The 26,690-nt window shown below is 41.6% G+C and overlaps 1 protein-coding gene across 1 annotated transcript in view; it reads right to left on the bottom strand.

The window, feature by feature from the left end:
• The window catches only part of BMPER (BMP binding endothelial regulator), a 145,704-nt gene that overhangs the window by 105,296 nt on the left and 13,718 nt on the right, over positions 1 to 26,690 (bottom strand). The window contains exons 3-6 of the mRNA XM_072851412.1: positions 15,709 to 15,808; positions 5,280 to 5,362; positions 3,655 to 3,745; positions 2,763 to 2,845 (exon numbers count right to left, since the gene is read on the bottom strand). Coding sequence (XP_072707513.1) covers positions 2,763 to 2,845; positions 3,655 to 3,745; positions 5,280 to 5,362; positions 15,709 to 15,808 — 357 coding nt within the window. The remainder of the gene's footprint in view (positions 1 to 2,762; positions 2,846 to 3,654; positions 3,746 to 5,279; positions 5,363 to 15,708; positions 15,809 to 26,690) is intronic.

The raw sequence follows: 26,690 nt of genomic DNA, 5'->3' as shown, positions 1-26,690 counted from the left end.
CACCGCTGTGAGCGCAGTCTGGCTCGGTAGCAACCCAATAGTTATTAGCTAATGGGTTGTTTTGGTGACCGGCATGAAATGAGTTTGGTGGGTTCGGTCCGGTTTTCAGTAGACAATAACTAGAACCACAAGTGGTGTTAAAGAGAAACCATGTTAACAAGTTGAGCGAGCGGCGGGAAAGGACTGATGGAATTGCCCACACGTAGCTGTGCCATTGCTTTCCCTACCCTTCGGGGCCAAGGAGCACAAGGGGAGCCCCGCAGTCCACTCTGCCGAGATGGGGATCCCCACCTCCCAAGATCCCCACTTTGTTCTCATTTGCACAAGCATTGCGTGCTAAAAACAATGACAAAAAAACCCCATCTTAACAACCATTTTGCATTCTTTAGGAGCTCAATAGTATCTAGTAGGCACCACTTTGAGCTGAAAATACCACAAACTTGAACTACCAAAGAGCTTTCCAAAGATTGGGCCCCACAGTCCAGGCCTGCTGACTTTTGAATGCATAATTTTGCAACTGTACAATTCCTTTTTTGTAAGTAATTCCTCGTTTTAATAAATTTAGTGAGTGCAGGACAGCCCTATATCTCTCTGGGAAAACAAACCCCAGCCATCCCTCCTTACTTTCTTCCTGTTCAACGCTGCCTGCAGTCCCAGCCTGCACTACCCCTGGGACAGTCATGGCCTAGCCTATGGAGTCCAGAATAACCCAGTGTTAGAAAAGCTTGCTCCCAGGTAAAATGCAGAATTCCCCCTGAAGTGAAGGTGTCTTGAATCCTTACACCACCACCCCCTCCAAAATACCTTGGCAATAATTTGTGCCACTTCCTCTGCCACGTTTCCACAAAAACTCACTAAATAGTTACTATCTCAAATTCCAGAAAAATCTAATTCAGGGTGAGGAGCTACCTTTCATCTATTAAAGCCTGCAAAAGTTACAGCACATCACACACAAGCCTGTTCCCATCACTCACATTGCATGAGTAGATAGGTATCTTTAAAGAAGACATCCACCAACTGCTTAGATAAGAGATTCACCACGGACCCATTCCCCAAAGGGAATGGATGTAAAGCAGACAGCAAACCACTATCACAGCCCTGAGGATGCCCCCCTTATTTGCTTCCAATTTGAATTACATAGGAATTAGCATGGACCCAAATTCTGAAGGAAACGGGCTAGAGGCAGTAAAAAAAAGCATTGCAGAGAGAGGGAAGGAAAGTCAGGTGTGGCTCACACACAGATGGCATTTCTTTTGCTGTCGGTAAGATTCAGAATTAGAGCTGGACATTTTATACAAATGTCATTAACATCCAAAACTGTCAGACCGCCTTTCTCGGAAGGGATCGTTAAGCCTCTTGCTTGAGGCTTTAAATCTCTTACTATCAGTAGCTGATGCGTTTCCTTCTCTAACATACCTGGGACTGGTAACTGTCAAGGAAAGACCCTCGAGTTTGACCCTATATACCCTGTATTTTTTTATCTTTTCTCTCCCAGATACACACACACACACACACACACATGTGCTCTTCTCGGCACAGTTGCTTTCACTACTTAGGGAACAAAGGAAAGTTGATCAAGAAGATATTGGCATGCCAACAACTGGGCAATAGGCAATGTCCGTACAGTACTTAGGAAAGAGCAAAGCACAGCCTGTAAAGACTCAAGCATTTTTCCTCAGACTTCTCAACCATTCAGACCTGCCTTCCCCTGAGGAACGTGACTTTCCCCTAAGGAAAGCCAGAGTGTAAAGCTACTGCTTTAGAGCTGAAGCCGAAGTGAGAGGGGGACCCATCAAGTACAGAGGGAGCAATGTTCCTCAGCCTGGGACAGGAGGCATTCAGCAGAGCAGAAGCCTAGGGCATATATCACTGTGACATGTGTGATGGCATATTTTCATTATTACAGGATTAAAACTTAAAAAAAAAAAACAAAACCACCTGAGCAGCCTAATTCTCCACAGTAGCAGTGATGATTTAGTGTAAATTAACTTTGCAGATTACCAGGATTTTTTCCTGCAAAACAGTTCTCTGCAGCAGCTTCATTAAATGTGTGTCTCTGTATAAATACATATTAATTTTTTAATTCTAACCTTCTCTCCTCCCTTTTTTATTTTAGTTTCATGATGCAGTTAAAGTTATCTGCCCCAACTCATACAGCATTATCTTTTAACTTAATGGAAGTGAAAGAGAAGCCTGTGCTCATTACCCAAAGGATGCAATTATTACTTCCTCTCTATATTGTTGCTAGTGAAGGATAAAATCCAGGATATGACCTTTTCATTAAGCATCAAGCCAAAATCCACCTGGGACAGCCTAAGGAGACTACCCTCATCCTTTCACTCAGTAATTCAAAGCAAAGGCCCTTGCTATGTAGAGCTGAGAGGAATCCTTGCGAAAGACCAGTATAAGGAAATATCTAATAAATGTGGATCGATAGATGAAACCCCAAAAGCTTTCTGTCTACTCCTGCATGATCGCATCACAAAAAAAAAAAAAGTATCACTAACAGATTTTGAGCCCCTCCCAAATATCCTGCTCTATCTGCACACAGTGTGAGGTCACAAAAAAGACAATAAACAGAGAATATGAGAGTTATAATGTATTAATGCATATAAGTGCAGTAAAAGCTTCAATAGAAACTTGAACTCCAAGAATGCATAATAGTGTTGAATTCCTTATATTTTTTTGCTTTGTTATGGCAGTAATAACGTGCCTTTTGAAGTTCATACAGGGAGATACAATGCCAAAAGGCAAATACTTACAATACAAGAGCATTTGGTACATTTATTTCCTTCAGGCCTAAATTCTTCTCCTTCATTGTAATGTCTCCCTTCAAATATACAACCTGGAAAACAGAATTTGAATAAGTTTAGCTCAGGATAGCACTCTGCCTTTTCCCTGTAACACACCGCACCATAGGACAATATGAAAAGTAAATCGTACCATCCTCTCTGATACAAATCACTTCAGAAGCCTTTATGAAGGCCTTGAAAACCCCCAAATATCTTTTGGGGAAAGATAGCATCCTTCTACAACAGATAAATTTGCACCAGTGAAGTTAAAGCTAAGTCAGGTCTTCCATTAAAAGTGTCTTTGAAACACTTTTCTAAGCTGTTCGCTTTTTACTACTCGTACTTACCCCTGAGTTTATATTAGATGTTGGCAGAAATTATAACAAATTAGAACATAATAAACCCATTATATCACAACTGGAGCAGTGCTTACCTACAAAACTTCTGTTACAATTAAACTAGCCTATAAAACCAGGTTAATCTGCCACTGTGCTTCACAAAGATGACCCACTCCCCTTCAAAAAGTGTCTCCTCTTTTAGGATTACTCTTATACTTCCCCTCCTAAGAAAATCCCAGTCATCTGCCAGGCAAACCCAGCTGACAGACCCTCTGAAGAACAAGGTAAATACATATGTGACTATTGCTACAGGCTAGTGCCTATGCATCCTCCAGTCTGTGTGTTCCCTACTAAAAAATATTAAACCTGCTCTTGTGTGGTTTAGTGCATCGCGAGCCACTGGCCCACATTTTAGTAACCTGTCAAGTATAACGGAGAAGCTAGAGGCAACCTCCCTGATAATGTTGGTTATCATTAGAAATACCATTGCACATGTGGAACAGCATCTTCCCATGAAATCTCACCTGGACACACAGGACAACACATTCCCATGAGTTTGGAAGGGTTTTTGCAATGAACAACACACTGTACCTCTGACTCTACTATCACTCCTTCCTGAAAAAGAAGCAGATCAGACATGTTCATTGTTAGCGTTGTGGTTGCTTTAACAAGCAAAAATCCACAATTACTAGCAGTACAATTAAAGCACGGCACATGCTGCAGAGCACTGGCTTTCAAAACCTCTTTTTTTCTGTACCTGCTGCCTGGTATCAGGATTCAGGTTAATCCACAGTCAAAAGATCCACTTGAGTCTCCCTGACTCCAGACACAGGATTTGCCTTAATATGCATCAGGTAAGAAACCAAGCACCTCTTAGGAAAAGGAATCCTGTTTTATCAGGAATCCTTAGCCTCAGTAATCTGCCATGCAGCTCTGGTGAAAACAGGCCAGACACAAGGCATTCTCGTCCCTCTTTCCTTAGAGGAAAAAAGACTTAGAAAGCAGATAAAAGCATCTTGTTCTGTAGAGGGGAGATGCTTATCTTCGACGCTTTGCCTGATAAGTATTAGTAAATTAACATTTCCTGTACTTCTTGTTGGAGAAGTCAAGAGTCCTCCTGAACAAATCTGGGTGTGAGGATCTGTGCACAAAAGGCTGCTACGTTTTTGCTGCTTGCAGCTTTGCATTTGGAGGCAAGCGAAACCTGTTTTTTAAATGTGTGGATCTAGGGTAAACAGGATCACCCAGTTTTCCATTTAGGCACTGAAACAGGCAATGAAGAATTGCTCATTTCATGTAGCTAGTAGTGATCAGAGTATCTAAATTCAAGCTGTGAGTATCTTTTCATTAAGTGCAAGGATACAGAATACTGCTGCTCCAACCTCGTTCTTCTCAGTGCACTTGTCTTTAAAAACATGGGTGGGTTTTGCAGAGCAGAAGTATCACAGAAAACAAGAAAAATCTTGAAACCTTTTTCTCCTATTTGTTGAAGCTCTTCATACTCATTCATCTCTCCTCTTTCCAACAGTTGTGATTCTTAGTAGCTGCCTGAGTGTTATTATTAAAACTGGATCAAATTATCAGCAAAAATTGCAGATCTATTCACAGACAGAAACTAAAATTACCTACATCATTACTTGGTTTGTGCCTGAAAATGGACAATCTTGCAAATGGTATGGTCACAGACAGGTAATCTACCAAAAATACCACTGTGTTAACAGCACGGGAGTCCAGGAAAAGATGATTTGGTTGTGGGTTTCTCTGTGGGCTTCTCAGAACATCCCAGGTAAAACCCATGGACACAGACACACAAAAGTGTCCAATTACTAAAATAATAATTTTTATCTCAGAAAAGGCTTAGCATGCTGAAAAATTAGGACATATTTCAAGGTCAAGACAGCAGGAAATGGCAGGGCTGCATACCTCTCCTTCAGCAACATTTGGGTAGTCAAGTCATATAAAACCCATCCTTCTGAATGTTTGGTTATAGCTGGCCACATCTGAGTAGATTTAAACTACTTTAAACACAAATTCTCTATTGTGCTTTGGGTATAAAATATTTCAGGTTATTTGGATTGGATAAAAAAGGCTTAGAATTTCATGGGAAAAGCTCATGACACAATTACCACAATGCTGATGACATCCTTACCTGGCACTGGTAAGTAACACAGGGATTGCTAGGGAGGTGCCATTTCATAGAGCTGTTGTACGTGTTTCCTCCAAAACTGCAATCTAGAGGAAGAGACAGAAGCACATCAGTTAGTCTGAACACAATCATCCCGTGGGAGGCTGCTGATGAGGATCACAGAGCAGCATCCAAAATGTGACCCATCCTCTCCCCTGGGTTAACAGAAGAGGTAGAGCTGAGAGCTGGGACTGACAAGAGGGATCATGCCCTGGGAGGGCTGGAAGCAACCTCCAACTCAGATGTTTGCTCCTGGTGCATGACTGGCCAAACTCCTTATAAACTATGACTATTCAAGACAAGCCAAAATCAGTGACAATTTACCTAAAAATGGATGTTGGTGGCTATTCTGCTGTCCATTCAGGAGCTGCTCAGCCACCCATGCACTGGAGGGGGGAGATGGAGGAGAGAGGGTAAGAGAAGAGCTGGAAATGTTCATCATCCAGGCTGGCCATGCTATCCTCATCCATTAATCAAAACCCCTGGGAGAGCTCTTCAGCCAGCACAGCTCAGCATGGATGCACTGACATCGGGAGAGCTACCCCTTCTTTATACCTTTTTTGCCTTCATGACAGAAGGATCAACGTCCACATACACTAAAAGCCATCAGGCTCTTCTGTGCGGGTGGTGAATCTCTGAGTTGGGACATTTTGGAGTCCCACAGGGTTTGGATTTATATGTCTTTGTGTGTTATCCATTTTCTGTTAACTTTGTTAACAGAAAATAGGTTGGTTTGTCCGTGCGCAGGATCTGCAAGCATTTTTTTGCAAAATAAAGTTTCATCGAGCTGTTTAGAAAAAAAACACATTCATTTTCATATTTTTTATTACACGTTCCTACTAGTTTCCTTCCCACTCTTTCACTGTGTTCTGGTATTTTGCAAAAGGGAAAACCAAAAAGGAACACAAAGAAAAGAATAAAGTATCTCACCAGAAAAGCAAAACTAGAAAAAACACATTAAGTGGAAATAAAATATTTGTTACAAAAGATTTAGTTTATTAATGCAAAATTGTTTCAATTAAAAATTAATTCTTTGGAAAGCCAAAGTGTTTCTCAAAAAAAATTTTTAAAAGCAACACATACCCCATTTTCTGCAGGAAAAATGCATTTTCCATTTACTGCTCTGAGGGATTTTTTCCTAGTCTATTATATTCAAAATAGGCTTGATCAAAGAGCCCATGAAACCAAGAGGAGCCCTGCCAGAGACTTTGTAACACAAACATATACATAGAGTCACCAAGCACAAAACTACAATCAGACACGATGCCCGCGGCACCATTCTCTTTCCACACCCTGCCTCAGCAGCTACTCTAAGTCATTCTCTGCTGTGCAGGGTGCACTGTCCTGAACTGCTTTGGGCTACATTTTATGCCCTTCTGAAAATAAAGGCAAGTTATCAGCCCTACACCAGTAAATCTTTGAGCCCACTGTATAAGAAAACTTGAGGGTCACAGCTCCGAACTGCTGAGGAACTTAAAATACCCACAAAATCATTTTGTATTCAACCCCAAATTTAAAGAAAACCTGATATACAGAGATCATTTACAAATGTGTTAACTGCCTCTAGTTAAGATCTTAAACAACAGAAGACTTGTACTTCAGGATTTGCAGTACTCAGACGTTTTTCCAGGCTAAGTACAGAGCAACACAGGAGAAATCTGCAGATGCTGCGGCCATTTCACTTACTTAAGCTGAAACAGGTATGTTTTTAAAAGAGCTGATCAGTAGTCTAAGAGCTGGCTGTGATAATTTAATCTTATTTTCAGCATATTAATAATGTGCTGCATGAGCTCTCATACACACAGGCCAACACATCAAAAGAGGAACGTGAAGCCCTATACTTCTCTGACGCATTTTTAAGTCCCATTCTGAAAAACAACAAGCTAATCTTGTAGCACAGTCTCACTGCCCACTGCAAACCCTGATAAATAGCAGAGCCTGTTCAATGCATTTTAGTATCCTCAAGTTGCAGAAGTCCAAGCCATACTGGCATACTCGTCCCAGTCTGAGAAAGAGTTTACACGTGTGCTGGACACTCAAGGTGGAATGAGCTGTGTTGTTAAAGATCTGTATGCGTGTTTTAGCAGATGGGTCCGGTGTCTTCAAAACTGTGCAGAATCAAGGGTGTCCTGGTTTCGGCTGGGATAGAGTTAATTTTCCAGGTTGGAAACTAACTACTGCAAAATATGTTGCATATTTGCTCACCAATTATGTTCTTTAATTTAGAATGTTTTCTCTGTAGGAAAGCTAATGACCCTGGGCTAATCTGCATGTACAGATGTGTATATTAAAATGAACTTTTCAGTTCAAGGATTAGTCTGGTTGAGAAAGCATGAAGGTGGTGCGTCCATGCAGTCACCACTGCTCTCACTTGAAGTGCGTATCCAAGCTATGCTACAAAATCCTCTGCCCCGCAGTGCCAGCCATTGTCCCTGAGGAAAGCAGCAAGGGGGGAGCCGAACTCCACCTGCCCACGAGCCACTTCTGTCACTGATACGTGGTGCTGGCAGCGATGGGGAACGGCAAACCAGAAGTAACTATGGCAGGGAGAGTTTGCAGGCACCAGAAGGGAAATTTAGAAATGGAGACCAAGATGGAAAAGCCTACAGAAGCATTGGAGATAACTAAGACTGCTCCCGAGGTTTGGCACAGGCCAGCAGGTTGAATAAGGGAGTCAGAGCCGCATCGTGCAAGCACCAGCGCGAGGCACGGTGGGAGCTGGAATCAGATGCTCAGTGGAAGAAAAGAGCACAAAGGATGGGGAGAGTTAGCCAGTAACACAGGCAGGCTTGGCAAGAGCTGGGGGAAGGCTGAAGGTCAGGCAAACTGAAGACAGGGCAAGAAAGGAAGTGCTTTACAATCTCCGGGTGAGATTTTAACCTGTCCCTGACCAGAAGTGTGCCCTGACACTCTGCCCTTTGTATGCCCCAGAGCTACACCCACTGCTCACTCTTCAAAAGGAAAAGGAAACAAAGCCCACATACCAGCTAGTTTTTCTGAACCTCACTTTCAATGTATAAATCTCTCAGCTGACACCTGCAAACATATATTCAGACTTTCCTAGCCCACCTATTCATAGCATGGAAGTTTATGAGCCTCACCTAAATTCAGCTGAGTTGAAACCCACCTGCCTCCATGCACCAACTCAGTTGAGCCATTCTAGCTCATCCATGGCTAAAGGTCCATCATACTTGGCTTGGAAAGTAGCTGTCACTGAATATCTCATGTCCAAAGGCATCAGCAAAGTCACTGATGCCAATTTCTAGAACCGAGTATGGCAGAACATACTTCAAGTTCCTAAAAGCCATTTTAATTCCCTTTGGAAATATTATTACATTAACTTACTGTCTCCATCCACCATTTGAAAGGGAGAGCAGGAGAAAAGAATAAATCAAGAAAGATCAGAGCTTAGCACAATCACTTAAATGCCATCCACTTACTTCTGCCTGAATACATACTTAAAACAAAACTTTAAAAGAAAGGGCTACAGAGGAGGTTTTCAAGAGGGGAATCCAAAAAGCCTGAGAATGTTCTAAGCAGTACATGAAAAGTAACACATTCGACATTAATAGGTAAATTTGATCCCAAGACATATACCCCATAAGGAAAACCTTTAGGATTCCACATACAGAAGTTAAATTTCAGTGGTCTATACCAATTTTAATGGAGCTAAGGTGATTCATATCAGCCAAGGAGTGTGTCCTAATTTTTTAGTCTTTCCTGCTTCTTTCTTTAAGAATTGCTGGTGTTTTATTAATGTAAAATATTAACTTTCGGTTAGTTGTAGGTTTTGTTCCTGTTACCTACTTCAACACAAATAGTTCAGATAAGTCCTGGATAAACATGCAAGCCGAAAGTTGCTTATCTGAATCAAACCAAACCACTGAATACTTTGAAGTTGGTCAATTGTTGTATATGCAGTGGAAGCTGCTAATTACCTTCTAGTCACCTCATAAAGGCAAAACGATCCTCTAGACTTGAGTCATTCCTGCACAAAAAATGACGATAAAATAGTTAAATTACTTCTAATTTACTAATTTAGCTACTTTGTTTCAATGTTGTGCATGCCTTACTTGAGCACCTTAGTTTCAAACATAATAAACCAACCTTTGGCTGATTTAATTTGAAAGAGAGCAATTTAATTCCAAAACAAGCATCCTCACACAGAATTGGACTGGAATAACAAAAGAGGCAAATAATAGCAGATTTTGTTATTGGCATGTGGACAAGGTGACAATCAGGAAGCCATTTGTCTTTCCAAATCCAGTAACATTGTTAAATGACCCTTTTTTTTCTTCACCAGGCACCTCAGCACAGAGCAGTATCATGAAGATAGGGAAATTGACTGTAAGAGACAGTTTAGGAGTGCTAAAGCTCAACCAGTTCATTAAAAACAAGCCTTTATTACTCAATTTGACATTGCCTAATAAGATTCCAGAAGAGATTTTTACTTATTTTAGGCTAATGAGAATTTTATAGACAAGTCATTTCCGTATTCCCCCAAGAGAAAGTGATAGATTGGTGCACAATAGACTGGCTCCTCATTCCTCATTTCTTCAGCATCTTTCTTCTCCTATTAAGTCTTTTGCTTGCTTTCCCTCTACTTTCTATTTAAAAAAGTAACCTCTCTATTGGCATGGAAAATAAACATTAGGAAAAAGAAAACAGTCAGAAGACATGTTTTATTTAGTGTTTGACAAATTAATCCCCAGGGAGGTATCTAGGCATGCTAACACTAAATACCAGTTCTAGACAGAAAAAAAAAAGAAGGAAAAAAAAAAAAAACCCATCAAACAAAAAAGACCCCAAAACTTGCACATTCTGCAGTATATCCCTGGCATGAAATCTGTTGGCCAAAATAAGAGAAATGTGAATCACACATACACCTATTAAAAAATATATTTTCACATGTCTTAATTATGGTAAAGCCATTGACAGCTACTAGAAAATTAAACCTCCTGTTGGGTAACCCTGGTCTTCATTTGTCAACACAGAAGCATGCAAATATATACAAAACCTCCCATGCTTATTAAGTCTAACTCTAAACAGTGAAAATCCAACTCTTTCCTCTGTAACTGAGTACAATCAAACCTATTGTTTTGATAGCCTATTGTTTAAAATGGAAAATTATATTAACCAAGGTAATAAGAAAACCTGAAATTTGAGGCACTGCTGAACACAATAGTATACACCAGATATTCAAGGGATACAAAACGTATGTGCTAAGGCCTTTGTAAGAAGAGTTAACTCGAAGGATGGAGAGGTAGAGACCTTTTCTTAGGCATAACCAGAAGTAATCAAAGCTGGCACCATGATGATACTGTCCTTAGCGGCTGTATGTCACTGCTTCAAAATCCCTGCCTTTACTTGAAATACAAAGCTAGAAACGGAATGAACATTGAGATGAACCTGTACCTCCAGCCTCAAGAAACAGGCTTCCTGGTTCAGAGCTGGAGCACATTACCCAGAGAGTGAGAGACTGTGAGAAAGACCAAGAGAAAAGTTAAGAATTGACTGTGTCCCCAAACCATTTCTTTCCATAACCAGTCTCTGACAGATGCCAGGACTAGATTATTCAGATGAAGGTGAAAAAGATTTTAGTAGGAAAATATTTAATTATCTTCCAAGCCCATCTACCTCCATCCATGTATTAGGTTGCACCCTTGCCTCTGAAAGCTTGCCTCAGAGCATGCGAGGATGGGCTGCAAGTCATAGTGCTCCATCAGAGCCCCACACAAAGGCCACCCATCAGTCTTACAGCAGGGCACCAACCTGGTATCGGATATCTCATACTAGGGGTGTCCACAAGAGAACAAAGTGCCAAATGTATGTATGGCTCCTGCAGGGCGTTAGTAGAGTAGCCAGAAGACTGATAAACTCATAACCTCCCTCTAACTTCCTTTGCAAGCCAGCCCTAATAGTTGAAATTGGCTGCAATCCTCAACCATAATATTTGATACCCTTTCCAAGAAACGCACAATTAACTACGGTAGCTTTGGATATTCAATATTCAGGGGAACTAGCGCTGCTGTTGCCTGGGCTGTGATTCCATTCTCTGGTAGACTCCAGATCAATGAAGCACAGCATGTGAACCTCTAAGATCATTAATTAATTTAAAAAAAAAACATAAAAAAACAACAAAAAACCCCACAGTAACCCTCAAAAGTTAACAAGGGCAGAAAAACAAAATTGCACATGGGAAGTGAAAGAAACTTCAGAACAATAAATCGTATCTGTTGTAACAAATACCCACCAATTTTGTCTCTGCACATCCATGGAAGATTCAAATTCTTAGGGTAAAAGAGTAGAATGTGGTACATAATTTTAGAAATGCAAACTTTATGCAGCCCTGAGCCGGTAATACCACTTCTTCAGAGAACAAATAACTTATTATTAGGGGTGTAGAGAGCTCTATATCCAAGTGACAGGTCTCCATCCAACTAAATAAGAAAATGCTGCCAAATCTATTTCTATAATCTCAATGATCTCATATGTTTTCATTAAACATATTAAATAAAATGAGAGATGAAAAGTGGCCTATTTACCCTATGCTAAAGTAGTAAGAAGGCTTAATTTTTTAATATTTTCAAAATGAATAGTATGCTAGAGGTATATAGTATGTTTTATAAACTACAGTAAGTATCTGTCAGAAGAATAATCTCACTGAAAGTTTTCACTATTATACTTAGTTGTTTGCATTCTCCTTGCAGCAGGGAGCCATAATCATGGGCCTACATTTCTCTGTGCCAGACTTTGCACAAACACACAGCAAAAGCGAGCCTTGCCCCACCAACTTTACTATCCAAGGTCCTATGAGTCTAAAGTCAAGAAGAGCGTTAAAACACATGGCTAGTCTGGAGGATTAAAATCTTAAGTAAAGCCAGATCTCTTAATATGTTAGGGATAACATGCTGTTTCCACCACAATGAATTTTCTGATTGCAAAACCTATACTTGCTGCTGTTTCTTACTTTTTTGTTTATTAAGAAAAAGGAAAAAAGTGCTAGAAATTATCTAAGTAGCATACAAATACCCAAACAGAAGCAAGGGAGTTATGCTTAGCATACAACCATTTGCAGGAAAAATTCTCTACCAACAATTCAGTTTCTCCTGTATGCAAAGCTCTAAACACGGGAGTTCAGCTGGATGCACCGTTGCAGGCATATAGTATTTCTATGTTTCAGACTAATTCTTTGCTACCAGAGATACTGGGCCTACGTACCCAGTCCTCATGCGCTCCTTGTAATAGAATAAAATATCCTGGCAGCAATGTCACAAATGACTCATGAGTGGTGGTTTCCTACACAAGCCAATTCTGGAAACATACCCTTTGGTCTTGATCCTCCTGATGTACTCAAATGACAGGCATTCATTCATTCATTCATTCATTTCTTCACAAGGTAGGAAGACATGAAGCTATCAAAGAGAGCTGGCAATAGCCTGTAAGGCCTGATTAAGCTTTTCTCGGCTTTGGGAATGAATCCAAGAAAAAAGCCATCAGGTTCTGATGTCTTTTCTTTGTAACATTTTGTTCAGGTTTAGATGAAATGCAACCAGTAAAAAAAAAAAAATTAAAAAATCCTTGTTTCCCTTTTCCTGCTTGCATTCCCTATGGGCACTCTGGCAGCTTGACAAAATAGTGACTGAGAACAAGTGCTGCAGGGCCAAGTCCCAGCTGCAGCTGAGCTCTGCATGGGGAATGCTGGGGAGCTGCTGGGACACCAAAGGGAGTAGCTGAAGTACTACACAGCCAGACTGGTGTTTGCACCCTTGATTCCCCAAATACTCCCCATGGGATACTCATTTTGGGTTTTGCACAGAACAGAGCAGGAGCTTCATCAGCGTTCAGAGCAGCAAGAGAACAAGCAGCTTCCCCCAGAGTAGAGGCACCAGAACAACCTGGTGACAATCTGTGGTGTTGGGACTGCTGTGGTTATACAGGTGCAAATTTAGTTTTACCTTTCAGAAAGAGCAGAAAAACTTATTTAGACATTTCGCATTTACTTTGAAAATTAAGCCCTCCAGAGCCTATTTTTTTTTTTTTTAATACTGAAATTTAAAGCTGTTCTTGCATCTTAAGTACATAGGAACTGTCATCTTGGATCAGACCAAATGTTGTTCTAGCCAAAATTCGGTCTTCCTTTTGGATAGCTACTGAGGGTTGAGCTGATCCTGCTACAGAAGTGTCTTTTATAACACTGAGAAACAGTTGTTAATAGGTAATTGTCAACTCAGAGACCAGCATTATATTTGTACAGTTAGGACTGTTTTGTCCTATGTGGACCCATTTATTCTCATCCACATTAACTTCCTTTGCCATTTTGTCATCGGTTGTTCAATGTCCCAAGACCCTTCTGCAACTCCTCGCAGGCAGCCCTCCTCCTTTACTACACTAAAGAGGTCAGGTCATCGGCAGCAAACTTTGTGTCCCTCTTCACCCCTTTTCTAGATCATTTTTGAGAATGTTGACAAGTTGAGATCTTTGCAAGGATCTTCTGGTAACCTTTTTCCATTACAAAAATAACCATTCATTGTCACCGCCTGTTAGTTAGTTATTGATGACTTTCTCTACAAACTGCTTAGTTTCTTTAGTAGTTTTCCATGAGGGATCTTGCTGGATGCCTATTAGAAATCCAGGAAGACAACATCAGTTGATTCTCTCTGTCCGTGTACTTATGATAAATTCACATGACTAGCATTTTTGTAAGACATAACTCTTCCCCTTATATTGAAATTATCCATGTACCTCCTAGTTCTATTTTTGAACAGTTTCTATTAGTTTCCTGTTAGAGATGTCAGGCATACCAATCTGCAGATGCCAGGCTCAAGCCTATTAATAATGTTCTATAGGAACTCACCCTAATTCAGGATAAACAGAATATCTTAGAGGGAGTCAGAATTGAACTTTCCATCTAATGACAATAGCCCATACACACTAGTATCCGTATCCTCAACTTTGAAACATTAATATTCTTCAGTGTAGAATCATTTTGTATGCATATGTGCACACATGTATAGATAAGTATGTATATAAAATTTTCATGCATTTGACCAACCGCGCAGCCCTTTATGAAAATGGAGAATCAACCTCCAGCCTAACTGAACAAATGTTTAGGAATCTTTTGCTATAAAGCTGACACTAAACACAATTTGAAAAAAGAAATAAATTACATTTAATTTATGTAAAACTTGTAACTATAAATTCTTACTGTTTCAGTAATGCTTTAATTTTTTTTCCTAGTTCATTTCCTTTTCTTTTAAGTGTCAGACTTTTAGACAAATCCTCGAACTGGGGCTTGCCAAACCTATTCCAAAGTCACACCACAGAAGCAAATCACGAGCACAGCAGCTAACAAACCTCTGCAACCATCCAGGAAAAACACATATCCATCATATATCTCTTCCGTCTGAATTTCAGTGTAATCTGTTTTTCCTGCATTTGTATCTCCTCTGGGAAGGCAATAAATGCTTGCATTTCCTGACAATTTATCCTTCCCTATCTCCCTCCCAAAGCCACGCTATCACCACCGGGGAATTAAACAACAGAGAAAAAATAAAGAAAAGTAAAGCTGTCTGAATCTGACATGCTCCACCTCCTTGACTGCATCAGCAGTCCCTCAGCAAAATTAGTGTTTTAGAGCGTATTACTTACTGCATCAATATAAAAAAAGACTAGTTTTCAACTTCATCTACTTGCACATTTTTCATGTGGATAAGCATGGTAGTTACATGCCATGCATGCTTACACAATTCATTTATGAAATTTTTATATTTGATAATTAGCTCATTCTAAGGAGCTTGAAAGATACACTCTTGGTCAATAAATAAATGTACAATGCTGCCCATTTTGGCTTTAATAAAAATGTCCACAATGTTATTATTTGAATCAGGAAATATTTAGTAAAACGAATAGAATTTGGTTGGTTTGTTTCTAGTATAGGGAGAAATAAAAATAGTCACAGATAATTACTCTGCTCTTTATCACTCAAAGCATTATTCCTATTCTATTCAACCATATAAAAAGTTTAAGGAATTCCTATTGACTGGTGACTACTAGCAGATTGATTTTGACCTAAAATATTTCTGATAGATAAAGTTAGAACAGGAGATATCCCTCAAAAGACTGGCAACATACCAATGAAGTACAATAAAGATGTATTTCTAAAGGACTGTTGCTGTGCAAGAACTAATAATTACAGGATGAATATGTGAATTTATGCATCTCCACCAGCTTTGGAAACATACTGATTTTAATTGTGGTTACTGCCCTTTTCAAGTCTCTGGTGACAGCCAAGTCCCAGCTGAGAAGCTCCCAACTTTGTTCTATCTCTGGCAACATAAATGTGAACTGATAAGATTTTGAAAAGGGGGAAACAACAGGAAGGGAACCGCACCTTTGCAACGCTCACAGCAAGCTCCTCTCTGCTTAATTACGAGAGCACAGTCCTTGGAGAGCATCGGACACTTCTCTCTCTTGCATGTCACTTCCTTATTCTGGAAAAAAATAAAAAAAAAGACAAAAGCTATTGCAAGCAAACCAAATTCACGGCTCAGTTCCTTGCAACTCGGAAAATGAAACGTGAGGCTAGCAATTTTCTCTTTCACTTCAGGAGAGGTCCTTATGATTCAAAACACCTTTCTCCCCTTGAAGGAACGCAGTAAAAGAAAGTCTCTAAATTATCCAGGAACGCAAGTAAATGGTGTTTAAACTCTACTTTAGACAGTAATTCATAACTGCTACCCATCATAGTACAGAAAATGTGCCCCACTGAAGAAATCCACTTCACCTAAATGAACAACTAGCTACATGATGTGCTTGTTAAAATATCCTCCAGGTCTTGAGGTGCTGCGCCATGAACTGCACAGCTCAGGAATCGTTTCTCATGGTGACAAAAGGGCAGATGGCTGAGGAAGAGGTGGCAACCTCAGAGAAAACAAAACTCTCTGCCACTGCTGAAAGTCATTTTTAGCTGGTGATATTACTTAGCTACCCAGAGGGTCTTCAAAAGAGCCTACTATATACTATACTAGAAAAGAGACTACTGTAATTCATCTTTCTCCAAAAAATGCTGAAAATTGATGAAACAACACAAGCAGACAGATTCATTGTACATTATAGTGTCATCTTTCTATGGCAAAAAGCCAGCGACGGCCACGGCCAAAGAGCGCGTTGACCACATTAAGGAATGTCAAGAGACGATGTGCAACAGCGGGCAGGAGAAATATTCCATTTGTAGCCTGGCATGCCCCTGTGGTGTCAACCCTTCTGGTTATCCCTGCCTTTAAACGAGGGCAGAAAACAAATACTTTGGGGATTTCTTTCAGTAAAATTTTGCTACTTGAAATTCCCAACAAGGTAGCCCTCTGAAGTGACCTCCACCTATAATTAGTAGCTCAGTTCATTAAGTGACACAGGTGGCCATTTACTAGATGCAAGCACTCACCTCACCCTATCTTATGACTTAATTAGAGACCAAAAAATCAAAGGGCTAGAAAAATGTAAATCATAAAACTAAAGGAAAAGAAACTGTGCTTTCCAGTCTTTTTCTTTTGCTCCCTGTGGCCTTATTCAAGGTGCCTGTGAAGGATAACACACAGCTTTTATTACACCCCAGCTCTTTGTCTAAAATCAGAGGTTTATTTTCTTCAAAGTCACTGCCTGATCTGATGGGAGCTATAAAGGCACTTCAGTCTTATCAGTGTTTAAATGAGGACTCACTCTCGCCAAGCCTGTGTGAAATCAGCAAATGAGAATCAGGCCCTAAAGTGCAGCTGCAGCGACACAAACGACTACTGTAAAAAGCTAGGTCAGTACTACGTGCTGGCTGCTCTGCATCACTCCAGCATTGCAGAGCAACCATAAATGCAATTTAACTGGCGAGTTAAGCTGAATTTATGTCAGGTCTGTAGCTCTGGACTGGCACAAAGCAGCCATGGCACAGCCATGTTGAGCCATGCACAGCAGTGCAACTGGCTCAACAACTTCTTTTTAGAGCAAAGGGTGAGATCTTGATTCCCTTTACGTTAACATAGTGTCCCCTGACTTTGCCTCCATAAAGGCTGTTGAAAGGCAGTAGAATCAAGTTTACCGAATCGACTACACACAGTCTGTATTTTAAAGGGTTCTGCTAAGATCTGATTCTCTTTAATGAGAGTTTTCTCAAGGAAAGATTTAATAAGCCTAGCGGCCCCATTACCGTTATCTGTGGGAAAATCTTCTGCATGGTGAAAGTGGATTTGAAGGAAGGGCAAAATCCAGTTGAGAGTATGTTCCTTTGGAGAACGTGATTTACCCAGCTGCAGCATGCATCATGGACCTCTGCAAGAAGCGAGATGCACAGTGCCCTTCTAGGCCAACCTAGCTGGGTAGGACCCACATCATGGGGTCCAGCAGGCAGCTACCCATCGGACTCCCTCTTCAAAGGGAGAAATCATTATTGGGGATGGCAGGGAGAGGGACAAGAAGCAGAACACAGCTCCATATTTCTTTTTGTTCCCTGATTCCCAGGAGACTCCTGGGGCAAACACCTGATACAGCCCAGCTTCCCAGACAGCTTCTTGCCCTCTCTCCTGAGCACCAGTTGCCTCCCTCTGCCCTCAGGTACATCCTGACATGGTTGCTTCTTGTTGCAGTTACAAAATGTTCCTAAGGATGACCCCCACACACATATTTCAAACAGGAGCTACTTGTTAGTTACCATTCCTAACTAGAAGTCTCCTGTTTGGCCCAGATCACTTCAATCAGAAATATTCTCTGCCAATGACGAGTTTGGTACCATTGAGCCAACCCAGGGGGGCAGCCAAATTTGGATCTTACTCTTTGTCCCTTATCACCAGCAACACTGGTGGCTCAACCCCAAATTCAGGACCTGCATTACAGGTGAGGATGGAAGTAACTGGAAAGAGAAAGCAAAACTGAGCCGGGCTGTACAGCCTAGGGACTGGGAGGTTTCCTGGGAGGGAAGATGATTTTGGAGTTCACGTCCCGGTGCCAAGGGCTGTTTTACATTAAGCAGCTGTTCCACATAAAGTACATTAGTGGCCCACGGTGCAGCAACGGGAACTGAAGGGTCCTCCCCCCTTGGAAGGTGTCTTAAGCAGTAGGCTGCAGATTCATATTTCCTTTCTTTAGCCCAGTAGACCTTGAACTACTTGCTGCTCAGTGGTCCAGCTTCAGCAGAAGAGGGGCTTGTTCCTCATGCTCCCAAAAGCCACCGGTCCTGACAGCGAGGATGCTTGTGGGGAAAGCAGGAGGCAAATCTTTGAATTGCTTCTAGAGGCAGAGAGCACCGAACCTAGATCGCTGTCTCAAAGGTGAGTTGCTACAGCATGGTGCTAAAAGGTGGGCAGGAGGTGCCACACTCATCTTTTTTTTTTTTAAAGAAAAGAGCAAGATCAGTGCTATCCCTTGGAGGAGAAGCTGCAGCCTCCTGCCTGCAGAGATAGGTCTGTGTATCCCAGATAAATAGAGACAATCTTTGCCACCACAAGAAGGGTGGCTAAGCCCTAAGCGAGGTGGGATTTGCAAAGCTGATATTCCTCCTCTCAAACTGGTATTATAGGCAAGTCCCATACAGCTCCAAAACTGGCTGTTTCAGATGCCACCCTAAGGTGCCTAACTCCCTGCCATTGGGGCTGGGCTGCTCTTCCAGGGTGCAAGGTACAGCACTGCTCAGGGCTGCAGCTCCCACGGCTCCTTTTGGGGCTTTTTGTTGAACAAACATACAGTAGAGCCACAATTGCAACATACTGCCCCGACATAGTCTTCACAGCAAAATCCCTGTTGTAGTACACAGAGATGAGCGTAGCTCCGGGGAAGCACAGCCAAGTGCTTCTTGCTTCTTCTAGGACTGGATTTAACCCTGACATTCTTTCCGAAAATCCTGTTGTTTTAACTCAGTGCTGCATCTTGTGGAAAACTAGGCCAGCAGATGTGGAGGAAAGGGTTAATGTACCATGCAGATCAATCATAGGACAGCAGCAGATAAAACAGGGCTGGTAAATCATTGTTTAGTCTATTGCAGTCAGGCATTATCCAGTGCAGATCTCCTAGGCCCACTGGGTGTAAAAGTACAAAGATAAAACAAAGAGCAATTGTCACCAGGAGGGGTTTTTTCACTTCGCCCTGTCGTCTGAAACACTGCTCTTAATGTGTACTGTCCATCTGCTTGTTTCGATTTTGCTGCCTCCTTCCCTCCCATTTCACAGGGCAAAGAGGAGGGCGAGAGCAAATGGACTTCAGCAACAAATCCTTTCCTTCCAAATACATCCCCTCCTACCCTCAGGAATCATAACATTTCATTACTTGTCCCAACCATACATTTAAAAAGTTGCTAAATAGCTGCATGCAGGAGAGCTGTATTACCAAACCTCCATCTGTGTTGTCAACAGCGTCTCTGGAGTTGTTGAAAGCTCTCGAATACTTTGATTTTTGCTGTTCTTAAGAGAAAACTTCTTAGAGAGCAACATTCAGAAGCCAACAGTTATGGGAGGGTAGGGGATTTTTTTTCCTTTTGTTTAAAGGACATGCACTCTGGCACCGAGAAGTGCAGAAGAGACACATGGCTCATAAATACATAAACCGTTTGCTAAATCAGAAACCTGGGAGTCAGTCAAAATCCATAATAGGATCCCAAGATTCATAATAAATAACTTTTAATTATAGTCCTGCACAATAGTTATTTTAAACAGATGGTTTATAGATTCACATCTGGGATTTTTTTTTTTTTAATTTAGTGCTCAGGCGCACACACACAGAAAGGGAGAGAACCTCAGCTAAGGTTTTTATTAGTGTTGGAAAAATACGTATTTTTTTAAAAGAGGTCAGGCTGATCCAGAACAATGCTGCCACAGCTGACGCAACTCCCCAGTCAGCACTCGGCTCGGCAAAGGGTTTGCACTGGAATCCCAGACTCCCTCGGAAAGGAAAATTTAGGGAAGTGCCGGAGGATCACCCCAGACTCCCCTCCTGCACTCACCGAGCCCAACTGCTGGAGAACTCAGTTTTTAATGCGTTTGGGGAAAGATCAGAAAGTTTTGTTGGGTGCTCGCATTTCTCCCCTCTCCCACGCTTTGCCAGTGGGAACCAAAGGTCTCTTCTTTAACTTGGCATGCAAAGGTGATGTTAAGTTCCCATACAGGAGAGATACACTAACCAGACCTAATACTAGTGTTGCTGCTTCATGTTACCTTTACTACAACCTTCTCTCAACGCAATTTGTTCACCTTTCACATACACCTCGTATTTTTACCTTCCATCAAAGAACTCTGCACAAAATAGCCCATTCTGGTGACAAAATATATCAAACTAACGGCCTTAAACTCATGTGGTACAGTTAAATAAAATGCCAACATGAAAAGAAAAAGAAAAAAAAAAGCACTAAAAAGAAATCTGAATATTTGGCAGAGAGCTTGGAGAGGACGTGTGCCAAACCACAGCTTGGAAGCCGCAGCCAACTTTCTACAGGGTTCCCCACTGGGCTCCTGTCGGCTCACAGCAGCCACCAGGAGGATGGCTCTTTTCAACCTGGATTTGGCTTGGAAGAGGAAAAAAAAAAAAAAAAGAATGAGGAGTCCACTTCATTTCTTCAGGGCTGTACTGAGAAGCGCCTCCATCAGCGGTACCCTGAGCCCACTGTTGTGCTGTCACAGCTGGCTGCTGAAGACCTTGCAGATGTGGATTCTCAGGGGGCTAGATTTCCACTGTGAGAGTCTGTTTTTTTCTTTTTTTTTTTTTTTTTTCATTTTTATGTATTGAAAATGCTTTTAGGAGGCTCACACTGCATTTCTGATATCCTGAGGTTATTAACTATTTATATTGAATAGGAAAAATGTTCCTTAAACTTTCATTTAACCAAAAAAGGCTGTGGAGACAAAAATAATAAAAGCAACAGGGACAGATTAGGTAGAAACATGAACTACCATTAGTGGCTAATCCTGAAAACATTCATTTTTTATCATTATTCATCACAGTCCCACTAGTAACTCTGATAGGACTCCTCACCAAGCGTGTCCTTAAAGTTTCTTTAGTCGTGTCCAGCGTCCAGTGTCCAAACTAAAGTGTCCAGTTCAGAGTGTCCTTAAATTTCTGCCAGGAGAAGCCTGTGGGATCATCCACTACAACAACAACAATTTTCAAACAATGGCAAAAGTTACCCCCAGGGAATTTGGGATGCAGCTTTCAAACGCACACGTATGACCTTGGGAAAAGAAAAAGCCATTTAAAATTAATGAAGGAAGTGCACTCAAGTCACTTAGGCAACATCTCTACCGCAAGGTGTAGGGCAGGCTCAAACACAAGTCAGACCACGCCACGTGCCATGACCCACACATTCTCTGGCCATGCTGCTGGCTCTCTGCCAGATGCTGTACATGGCCAGAGCATCCTCTCAAGTGTGCACAGAGCCACACTCAGCCTATGCAGGCCACAGGAGCAAAGGTTTGGGCCAACGCTAGCCACAGGCTCTGTCCCTCAGCAGGCTCCCAAGCATGTGCCTGCACCTATGCTTACATGCAGACAACCCCGATGTTGGGCCAACTTGAACTTGAGAACAGGCTCAGACACGTATGTAACTCATGGTCTAGACAAATCCTGAGGCGCTTTCTGAAAATAGTACCCTTGCTCCTTTGGCACTCCTGCCTGGAACTCGCCGTCTCAGGTCCGATTTACAAATTTCCCTTTAACTGGTGGAGTTGATGATGCAAGCAAGCAATCCCTGCTAATACTGTGGGACTGCTGCCTTCCATGAGCATTTCCCTGCCTGAGCAAGAGCCGCACAATTTGGCTGCACAGAGGAGACATCACTCCCCAAGGAAACATGTTTGCAGACATTTTGAACCACTGTGAAGGGAGATGAGAAAAAAGGTCTCATTTCCCTTGTTTCCCTCCAATTATCTGTTGGGGTTTTTTTCCTTGCAAAAACAAATTTTGTGGGTACAATAACAAAAATGGTTTAGCACACTAGGTGTGTTTTCGAATTCAAGGTGGAAAAAATATTTCCCTGTGAAACAATGTGTGTTCTCTGCAAAATGATACAGTTCTCTCTGTTTACTCACATAAACCTACAAACACCAAGGCATATGCTTCACCCCATAGAGAGAAAAGTGTTGTTGTTTTAAGCATGTCTTCAATTTCAATGGGACAACTCACAGGAGTGAAGCCAAACATATGCTTCAGTACGTTCAGGATTAGGTCCTTGCCTGTGACACAACATGACCGTGATTTCAGCATGAATTGCATTAGATGCAAATGACGGTATTTCGTCAGGAACAAAATATGCCAGTTCCGTCCACAGAGTCTCTTTTTCCTTTTTTGAGCAGAGCACATGGTAGCCTCCAATTTATCCCCTCATCCCTGTAATCTCTTTAGTTTATCTGGCCTCTCTGAGGGAGAGCAGGGAGGAGGCTCCAGCTCTCCCTGCTGTGGTGCTCAGCCAGCATCAACCACCCCCTTCATAATTCAAGCTCTCCCCACTCCCTAGGAAAGACGGTTAAAACAAAGACCCTGCTGAAAGATGACACCAAATTTCACTGCAAACGGGTATTCCCCACGCTGTGAGGAAGGCATGAGTATGTGCAAGTCATCCAGGACACATCACTCACAACCCCTTATAGACTGAACAGATTTTATTTTTTTTTCCACTGTGTTTAATGATGTTCACCAGCATGAGGAGAGTGACCTTGGTGGCCTGCTGCAATCCTGACTCTCCCTGACAGCAGCCTGCTGCACTACTATGTGGTGAAAAGAAAGCGCTTTCTTCCTCTTACATTTGTTTGTGTTAATGCAACTGCTGAGGCTCCAGCTGGGATCAGGGTCCCATTACATCGGACATCGCATAAGCACATCGCAGGACTATATCCCTGCTCCAGTGAGTTTATTGACAAAGACACATCCAGACGAAATGACCATAACTGCAGATTAAGTCAGTGAGAAAGCCAGAGCAAGATCCAGACGGCTTAGCTCTCAATCTCCCTGCCTCTGCCTCAACCTCCAAGTGCCACTTCAGATGAGAGTTCTTCAGCTGTAAAGTTAAACGCAAAACTCTTTACCTGTCAGCAGAATAGCATGATGGTCTTCTAGCAATAAGAAACACGGTCTTCACAGGTTCCCAGCAGTTCGTACTGTAGTTCGAAAAACTACCTATAGTAATCCTATAGAGCCAGGTTTCAGGGAGGGGGTGTGCGCTGGGGTTCTTGTGGGAGACCACACCTTTGCATTTCACAAGATGCATGCATTTGAAATTCATGGCTTTTTCCATGAATTTTAAATATGTTTTTAAACAAACAAAAAACAAATTAATGGGTTTTCTACTTTGTCAATAAAGAATTCGTATTATCAGTCACCTAAATCTGATACCAATACCTAAGAAAACAGTAGTCACAGGCAATACCTGTGGATTCAAAGCTCAGGGTGCAAACCTGTACCCGTGCTGCTGGAAAAGGTTCCAGCTCACTGACCCAACCCTATGAGCTTATGATCTACCCCTTGCTGGATGTTCCCAGTCACTCAGATCAGCCAGAAAAACTTTTCAGATCATCACTGCCCAACTCATTTTGAGCAAAATGAGTGATCTTGAAATCGTGGCCCAGCCTAGCCTGGCTTACCCTGACTGAAGCCAATGGGGCAGAATTCATTCTCCCAGGGAAGGGACAGGCAGCTGAGGGCCATAAAATCTTCCACTACCTTAGCTCGATCCAGAGGCCACCCGCACACAGCTGGAGTCAGCAGATGTGGAACAGCATCGCTGCCCTGGGTGTATTAGCTCCTGGAGCATGCTGCTCTGCTGACTCCCCTTAAGTGCCATAGGATGGCTTGGAGAAGAAGGAGTTTGCTCATATCATCCCTGAGCCAAACTGGTCCGAAAACACTCTAAGCAAATTCTAGCCAAAAAAATTGTTGAAGATGGCACTGATGAATTATCAATCTGATTTCATAGAGGGTAAAGCAGATTGTGCCAAAGGTTTAAAATAAATTATTAAATCATTTGAATTCAACAAATTTTAGATCAAGCCATGGTGTCATGTTCTGTCCCATCTCAAAAATTAACTCAGTCCTATCAAAAGAGTTTCCTAACAATACTCTAATTTTGTTTCTTAACTACTGCCATCCTGGTCCTATAGACTGTGTTCAGCTTATTTTCCAGCAGACATTGCCAATGAGAGAAAAACAAAACCATGAATACAATTTTAAAAAGTACATCAAAATCTGAGTCCATCAGTTCAGAATTCCTATTTTTGGATGAGATAACTATATCTTCTACTACAAACTGAATGCTGATCGATACTAATTTTTCTTCTACTGATGTGAATTAAAACTTCATTTGATGTTTATTTAAGAGATGCATTGACTGGGTTTTTTTTGTAAGTATCATTTCATCACATTTTGATGGGCTAAATCTACAAATATATTATCCAAACAACAGTTACCTGTCATTGTGTCTTTATTGCCTTCTCTGTCTGAAGTCTGCTTACTCGACCCTTACACTGGAGATTTAGACAGTGGCAAATGCTCCAGTTTTGGGCTTGAGCCTGTTCTAAAAACTTTGAACAAAGCAGCCCTTGAGGCCATGTACTTCTTAAAGAGTTTAAAAAGCCCAATGGGCCTCCTAACTTACTCTGCAACAAGTCATATCCCATGAAGAAACTCACTTCTGTACAACACAAAAACAGGGCTAGATTAAAGAAAAGGGAAGAAAAAAAAGCAAGGTCCCCTGCTGCTCTGTCTGGCCAGAATCATGTCTTTTACTGCCCATATCCTCTAAAGAAACGATGCTCTCATGATATATTACCCTAATACATCACCAAGTGACAGTTTTCTCATGATACTGTATCCTCAAAGATGTGATGCATGCCAGAAGCAGCAACAGGAGATCTTGTCTGAGGGAGGGAAGGGGGAGGGCTTTTTATTTTCTTCCAAATTTTTGATCTACAGGTTGTTTTTTTAATGTTATTTTCACAGAAAAATCCCTGTCAATCCCAGCTTCATAATCCAGAGGACTCCTAGAAGTTTCGCAGTAGTAGCACAGCTTTAAACTGGAAAGCACCAAAAAAACCCCTCTCTTCATTTAATTGAAGCAAGTTTTGAAACAGGACCAAAACGCTTGAGGAACAACAACCAAATAAAAATAGTAGCCCAAAAGAAAGCAACAGGAGTCTGTTTTCTATTATAAAATTATTTAGGCAAGAGGCCTCCAGACACTGCTGTTTTAATGAACTTGCAAGTAAACTGAGCGCTGACCCCGCATTTGTTTTCTTACATGATCTTGCTTGTGCTACACAGTGGTATTAGAAAAAAAGAGGAGGTTATTCACAGCGGTCTGCAGAGAGAAGGGGCAGCCCTCAGCTTGTCAGTCTGTATAGAGAAGAGTGGGAAGAGACAAGGACCAAGAGCATTTCAGCCAGGACTCCCTGAAGGGGGCAAGAGCTTTTGGGTTCTTTTAATGCTGCCTCCAACTCATAGGGGCTTACTCCTTTTTCCTGCAACCGCTCCGCGCTAACATCTCGGAGGGGCAGCCTGAAATCCTAACTCATGGACAGATCGTGGCAGCAGTCATCCTCAAGTGGGCTTCATCCAGCTGGTGCCAGCGAGAGAAGGCTCAAGGCCACGGGAGAATTTAGTCAGAAAAACTTATGCCACAATCATGTTTTATTTGACACATCTCGCTTCTATGTGTTTCTATGTCAAATATACTCAAACTTCTGATGGACGCAAAGCTCCCATCAGATGCAAAGAAGGAAGGTGGAATAAGCTTTCCTTTGTTGTGATCAACTGCATTGACAAATTAAGTTTAGATTTTGACTTTCAAAACTTCAGACAACGCTGTAGCTACTGGGAGAAAAAGGGTATTTTGACTTGTGAACTAAGCAAAAGTGATATGGAAGTCATTGAGAGGAAACTAAGAGCCAGAGCTGTCAAAGTAATTTTCACAGTCCTTGAGCTGACTTTGACCATATTTTGTGGACTGGCCCTCGCTGCTTTTGGGTGAGATGTAGCAGCCCTCATTCACAGCAGTGATCACTTAGCCACATGACAATACCATGGCAGTCAATGAAACCACCCACGTGAATTCAGAGGTTTGAGCCGAGCTCTTCAGCGCAGACACATGCACAATGCCCTATGTACTGGGTAGACCCAGTTAATTAAACAGTTATTTTTAAATGTTGCTCTGGAAAGAAGTTTGCTGTCCAAAATAAGAAATTAATATTGCACAACCACTTTCTGCTTGAAAAATCCAGTGGTTAAAACATGTTTTTGCATAATCGTAGCCCTGAAGGGACAGTTCTCACTTCTCAAAAGCGAATTCCCTTCTTTCTGTTTTGCACATGTACAAACAAACAGATTCTGGTATATCCAAAGCTTGCGAATCTCAACTATAAT

The sequence above is a fragment of the Ciconia boyciana genome, chromosome 2 (assembly GCF_034638445.1).
Source record: "Ciconia boyciana chromosome 2, ASM3463844v1, whole genome shotgun sequence".
NCBI classification, from domain to species: domain Eukaryota; kingdom Metazoa; phylum Chordata; class Aves; order Ciconiiformes; family Ciconiidae; genus Ciconia; species Ciconia boyciana.
The sequence above is the reverse complement of the archived record's forward strand: the minus strand, read 5'-3'. Positions and strand labels throughout refer to the sequence as shown.